This window comes from Humulus lupulus, chromosome 7 (assembly GCF_963169125.1).
Source record: "Humulus lupulus chromosome 7, drHumLupu1.1, whole genome shotgun sequence".
In the NCBI taxonomy this organism is placed as follows: Eukaryota; Viridiplantae; Streptophyta; class Magnoliopsida; order Rosales; family Cannabaceae; genus Humulus; species Humulus lupulus.
Window position 1 is genome coordinate 185,710,850 of NC_084799.1, and position 7,066 is coordinate 185,717,915.

A 7,066-nucleotide genomic window follows, 5' to 3' on the forward strand; every position below is an offset into this window, starting at 1 on the left:
TAAATGTAATGAAGATGAATTGGCAAAGTCTTCAATTCTAAAAATGGTGGTTTCTCTATAGATGGCAAAAGTCTTTCAAGAACTTGACCCAACTCTCATATTTCTTTATATAAAATGGCCCATAAGAATTCACCCATCTCACATATTCCATCACCTCAAAATCATCACTATTTTCCTCTTCACATTGTGTCAGCACCACCTCCAGAGCATCAGTGCTCAAATTCTTTTCAGAAACATCCCCCTCAATCACATCAATAGAAAAACAACTGTCACTTGATCTAGGATATGACATTGCCTTGAACACTTTGAAGACCACCTCTTTACCCTAAACTCTGAGTCTCAACTCACCCTTCTGAACATCAATAAGCGCCTGCCCAGTGGCTAAGAATGGCCTTCCCAGAATTATTGGCACATCGTTATCCTCTTCCATGTCAAGAACTATGAAGTTAGCAGGAAAAATAAATTTATCCACTTTCACCAACACATCTTCAATAATACCCCGTGGATGCTTCACTGAACGGTCTGCCAACTGTAAGGTAACTGTTGTGGGCCTAGCTTCACCAAACCCAAGTCTTCGAAAAACAGATAAGGGCATCAGATTAATACTCGCTTCTAAATCACACAAAGCCTGCTTGTAGTCAAAATTCCCAATAGTAAAAGAAATGGTGAAGCTCCCTGGATCTTTCATCTTTTGGGGAAGCTTCCTTTGTAGAATAGCACTACACTCTTCAGTCAATGCCACAGTCTCATAGTCTTCCATCTTCCTCTTTTTAGACAGAATTTCCTCCATGAACTTCACATAACTGGGCATGTGCTCTACAACCTCAGCAAAGGGAATGTTGATGTGCAACTTTTTGAACACCTCTAAGAACTTGGAAAATTGTTTATCAAGAGAAATTTTCCTGAGCCTTTGAGGGTATGGGATTCTAACTGGGGGATCAACAACAACAACTGGTATTGCTTTCTCTGTAGTAAAACGGTCTTCAATAAACTTTTCACTCTTTGAACTAGATGTCTCACCCAACTCTTCATTCTTCTTAACAGATGAATGAGGCACATATTGTTCAACTTGCTTACCACTTCTCAAAGTGATGGCCTGACATTGTTCCTTGGGATTCACCATTGTATTGCTAGGCAAATTCCCCTGAGGTCTGTTATTCAACATACTTGCCAACTGCCCCACTTATATCTCAAGGTTTCGAATGGAGGACCTGGTCTCAGTCATGAATTGAGTCTGAGTATTAGTGAGGGTCAACAAAACTGCTTGCACTTCATTGGACTTTTCTGGGTGATCCTATGGCCTGGGCTGCTGTGAAGATGAAGCTTGATTCATAGGCTGTTGTGACATATTCTGTTGGTATTGGCCTTGAAACTGTGACTATTGGCCTTGATTGTTTCTCCATGAGAAATTTGGGTGATTTATCCACCTAGGATTGTAAGTGTTGGAGAATGGGTTGTTGAAAGGCCTCTAACAATTTCCCACTGCTTGAACCTGAGCTTGGACCATAGGAATATTATTATTAGGGTCACCTGAAGGACATTGATCAAAAGAGTGTGGACCCCCACAAATTCCACAACCTAATGGCATTTTAATGGAATTAGCAGACACAATATTATGTTGCAACTGTTTTGTTAAGGAAGCAACCTGAGGAGTCAAGGCAGTGATTGCATCTACTTCATGAACCCCAGCTACCTTTCTGTTACTAGTTATACACTCATCAGACAATTGATGATTGTTTGTAGCCATATCTTCGAACAACTCATATGCCTCATTGGCACTTTTACTCATAAATGCCCCTCTAGTTGCAACATCAATTATAGTGTGAGTAGTACCGCACAATCCATTGTAAAAGTTGCGAACCAACATCCAATTTTCAATGTTTTGATGGGGACATTTTCTCAGCAACTCCTTGAACCTCTCCAAAGAGTCATACAAAGATTCACCATCCAACTGATAGAAATTATTGATCTCCCCTCTCAATTTAGCAGCCTTTAATGGAGGAAAGAACTTGGCAAGGAATTTCTGAGCCAAATCCTCCCAAGTATTTATAGAATTGGATTGAAGGGAGTTCAACCAACTCTTAGCTTTTTCCCGCAACGAAAATGGAAATATCCTCAACCTGATTGCATCGTTGCTCACCCCATTATACTTGAACGTTGCACATAGCTCCAGAAAATTAGCTAAGTGCATGTGAGGTTCTTCTGAGGTAACCCGCCAAATTGCATAGTGGATTGCACCATTTGTAAGATCGCTAGCTTAATCTCAAAGTTATTAGCCTCCACAGTTGGTGGTCTTATACATGTTTGCACTCCCGTAACAACTGGGAGTACATAATCTCGTAAGCTTCTCACAACAGGATTATGCGCTTGTCCTTGTACCACTTCTGGTACCCCTCCATTCAACCCATCGTTGTTTTGAGGATTTGCCATAACCACAGTTGGACCAGAAGCTCTCTTGTTTCTATGATTATGCCTACACGCTTTCTCAATCTTAGGATTTATAGTAACAAGGCTATCTGCTCCTCTTTTGCTATGCATATAACAGTATCACCTGAGAAATGGCAAGGGAATGAACACAAAACAAGTTAGAAACAATACAAAGAACAACCAAATTATAAATAAAATTAATTACTTTGATATTAATAAATTTCAATCCCCGACAACGACGCCAAAAACTTGTTGCGTAATTTAATAGCTATGCAAGTGCACACAGTCGCAATTTGTAATAAATCTTGGTAAGACCAAGTATCGTCCCACAAGGACTGAATTATTAGTTACCAATCAATTAATTTTTTTTTGCTTCTATTTGGTTAACAATATTTTTGGGTGTAAAAGTAAAGAAAAAGAACATAAACTATTGTAAACTTCAAGAATAAGTCAAGATAAAGAAACACAAGAAATAAATTCAAGATTAAACAATTAGGAGTTTTGATCTCATCAACTATCCCTCCTATCAATTACTAATGCAGGTTTTCTTTTCTCCTTATTAAGCTAGCAATTTGTCAAAAACAGTTTATAATCAGGTTACAAATTACAAACCTCGACCTAGATGAGAATTTTCTATATTTCTATGATAAATTCATCAACTAGGAAGCATTAACATTCACAATTTTAATATGCCACATAAAAAATCACGATACTCTCGTTCTGTGATTAAGCTTATGTCTAACCTACCAAAGCATAATTAAATCTCACTTTTTCAGATTTTGATTAAAAAACATGTAGATTATGATACTAGATGGCCAATCAAATATCAAACAATAAGCATAGATAGGCAAGAGACTCAAAAATTGAAGAAGAAAATCAACTTTGCATTAGATCATAATAGGAGTTCAAGTGACTCAATTAAAATTCCTAAAAACAAATTTAGTTTATAGTCATTATTCTAAACATGAACAACAATGGAAAATAACATAGAATTCTTAGGTAAAAGAAAAGGAACTGTTGAAAATAATTGGCAGTGCTCCACAGTGTATTCATTGCTCTCCAAAATTGCCCTTCCCCTTTTCTTTCGAAGTTAGGTTTATAACCTAATTTTTCTATTTAAAGCAATGCGGGCCACAACCTAGCTATTCAAGCGCCGTGGCCCATGTCCCAAAAATTGGCTCCTTTGTTCAGGCGGGCTGCGACTTGTGCATTTTTTCCGGCCATGAGAATCCTTCAGCGTCACGACCCATGCTGAACCTTGAAAACATGAATTCTATGAAGGACCTGGCCGCAGTGCCACCAAGCCGTGTCGCGACCCTTAATAACTTCTTCAATTTAAACACCTTTTGTCCTGAAAATTCACCAAGGCCATAAAATATCTTGAGGACTCATCTATTCACGGAAACAACATCGAAAAGTCGATTTTTCATCATTTTTCTGCCATTTTTTCTTCGTTTGCTCTTTTCCTTTATTTATTGAATAAAACTTGAAAGACAACAAAGACAAGCGTAATACTATGCTAAATAATAGAAAAAATTAAATAAAAACTATATAAAATACAACCTAAACACAACACAAAATGAGACTCAAGAGCAGCTTATAAGCCGAGGGTTTATAGGCTTAACTCAGGAGTCGAGAGCAGCAGTAATGTGGTAAATGCTGGCTGATAGGGTTAAGCTAGCCCGGAAGCCAGATATATGCTTGAACGCCCCTAGGGTCATCTAGGATGTTAAGCATCAGATTAGCTTGGCCAGCTCTAAGGCTGGTTATATGAAAGATGGACAATAGGCCTACATGTGACTCTATAGTCACTCATTTGGGTTAATTGCGTGCATGAGCAGGGTTATTACTGCTGTCATGCTAGTTATGTTTCTGCGATCTAAAAATGTACTGCTTATAAGCATGTTTATGTTTTCTTGCTGAGCCTTTGCTCACGGGTGCTAAATGGTGCTGGTAAAGGAAAGGAAAAGTTGGACCAGCCTTGGGTTGGAGAGCTTCAGGGGCAGAGTGTACATATGCGGCCTGCTCATCCACCACGACCGATTTTATCAGTTGGAACTAGGGTTGGACCCTGATTTTTCTACCTAGGTCGACTTTTGTATTCATATTTGGTTTTGTAACCGTTTTAAACCACGACGGGATCCCATGTAATGAAGTGAAACGCTTTTAATAAAATGGTTGACTTTTGACAAAAAAATTTAGTACCTAAATCTGTGGTTAGTTTTAATTACACGACTTAAGCTTAAATGACTCATTTAGTGAATTAAACACTATTTAAACTACATAGTTTAACGGTCCTGGATTAGGAGAACTTTACACGTGCCCCGACGTTGTTCTTGGAGCGCCACGACCCGCATGAACCGCCCTAGCTCCGCGACACTAGGTAGATTGCACTACGACGCTTGTCTAGTAAATAGAATTCGGATGCTCTTTGACTTGCAGTGGGCCACAATGCTATTTAGGGGTGCCACGAATCAAATAGAGAACTTTGGCCAGTTAGGGTTTTTAAGCTCGTGAACTAAAATCTAAAGGCTCGGGAAGGATTCTACTACCTGGTTTAGTAGAATTCGAGCACCTGAATGCTAGAAACTTACATTGAAGTTCTTAAATAGTATAATTGATTGATGGTTATCCATTATTGCGTTCTGACTAGGTTTTACTGCTAGGGCTCGGGAATAGGGATCATGCTTGGTATCGTCATACCTTATCTGCTCGAGACTTGAGGTAAGAAAACTGCACCCTGGTTGTGGTCAGGGCTCTAACCCCTGCAAATGGACATGCCTACGATTATAAATGTGATTATTTGATTGGGCATGCTTGTATATGCTACATCTGTTTATGTATTATGTGATCGTATGCTTGATTATATCTAGTCTGAAAGTCTGGCCTAAGGGAGCCAGAGCTGACATCAAGCGTGCAGAATGCAGCTTGGCCTAAGAGAGCTGATGTCGGTCAGAATATCTGAAATCTTGGCCTAATAGAGTCAGGCTTAAACGTCACCTAAATATATAAAAGTGTCATTTACACTTATTTAATTTATTCATTGTTAACTTGGATCATATGGTTGTTTGAGCAGATTATTATTGCTAAGTTCATTGTTTGTATTTTGTTGCTTATTGAATCTGTTATTTTAATTTTTCTTATCGAGCCTTGGCTCACGGGTGCTATGTTGTGCAGGTAAGGGAAAAGAAAAGCTGGACCAGCCATGAGTTGAAGAGCTTTATGGGCGACGTGTACATTTGCAGTTGCTCGACTGCCACGACCGAGGGATCAACAAGGACTAGAGCCAAACTTAATTTTGCCGCTTAGGCCAGCTTACGTTGTAATTATTCTTGAAGAGTTGTAAATGCCTTGCAAATACTTATTCTTTTTAGGATCCCATGTACAAACTCAAACTTTTTAGTGAAAACAACCATTTCTGCAATCAAAATCTTTAAACCCTAATCCAATAATTGTCCTTAGTTACACGTTTATATCCAAATGACTTGATTAACAAGTCCAACACTATTTAAAATACACAATGTAATAGTCTTGGCTATCAAGGGAGTTACAATTTCCCTTTATTAGGAATCCCGAAATTCTAGAGCTAAAGCTATAGGAGCCTGATTAAAATGGAATTGGTATTGTTAGAAAGCTAATTTCCCTTTGACTTCTTCTAGGTTCAAAGGGTTGCTTTACATCCTTTTGAGAATTCTCCTCTTAAGAATCAACTTTGGATGTAGAAGCTTGAGAATTGTTCTCATATAACAAATTCTCCTTTAGAGATGTTGAAGCTTGAGAATTGTTGTCACATAACATATTCTCAAAAAATTCAACTTCTCTAGATTCAATCACAATATTAGACTCTAAGTCTAATAGCCTATAAGATTTACTATTGTTGGCATAACCAACAAAAGCACACTTTATGGCTCTTGAACCTAACTTTGTTCTATTAGGTTCGTTTTTCTTGCAATATGCAAGACACCCCCACACTTTGAAGTACCCTATGTTGGGTTTTCTTCCTTTCCATAACTCATATGGAGATATCTCATTTTTCTTCATCGGTATTCGATTAAGAATGTGACAAGCGGTTAAAATCGCTTCACCCCATAAGTTGAAGTTCAACTTGGAAAACACCAACATAGAATTTATCATCTCTAGATAAGTTCTATTTTTCCTTTCGGCAACACCATTGTGTTGTGGTGTATAAGGTGCAGTGCACTCATAAATTATACCATTTTCTTCACAAAATGTATTGAATTCATTAGAGAAGTACTCTCCTCCTCTATCACTTCTTAGCACCTTAATCTTTTTATTTAGTTGATTTTCAACTTCTAATTTATACAATTTAAAAGCATCAAAAGTTTCATCTTTATGCTTTAAAAGAAACACAAAGGTATATCTACTACAATCATCTATAAAAGTAAGAAAATACCTTTTACCACCTCTAGTTAAAACGCCATTTAATTCACAAAGATCACTATGGATTAAATCTAGTAAATTAGACGATCTTTCTACACTAGGAAATGGTTTCTTAATCATTTTTGCCTTAACACATGTTTCACATTTACCATAGTTTTTAATATTGCATGCAATCATACCACATTTAACTACTCTTTTCATGGTTGAAAAAACCTATGTGCGATAGTCTAAGATGCCA

General features: G+C 37.7%; 1 protein-coding gene and 1 non-coding gene across 2 annotated transcripts; one reads left to right on the forward strand and one right to left on the reverse strand.

Annotated features, from left to right (window-relative positions):
* Positions 1 to 325: 325 nt before the first annotated feature.
* LOC133792446 (uncharacterized) lies at positions 326 to 1,123 on the reverse strand. The gene has a single exon (XM_062230354.1). The coding sequence runs from the start codon at positions 1,121 to 1,123 to the stop codon at positions 326 to 328; it is 798 nt and encodes a 265-aa protein (XP_062086338.1).
* A 754-nt stretch (positions 1,124 to 1,877) lies between these two features.
* On the forward strand, positions 1,878 to 1,984 carry LOC133793113 (small nucleolar RNA R71). Its single transcript, XR_009874573.1, has one exon. It is a non-coding gene; the product is annotated as a small nucleolar RNA R71 (small nucleolar RNA).
* The last annotated feature ends 5,082 nt before the right edge of the window (positions 1,985 to 7,066 follow it).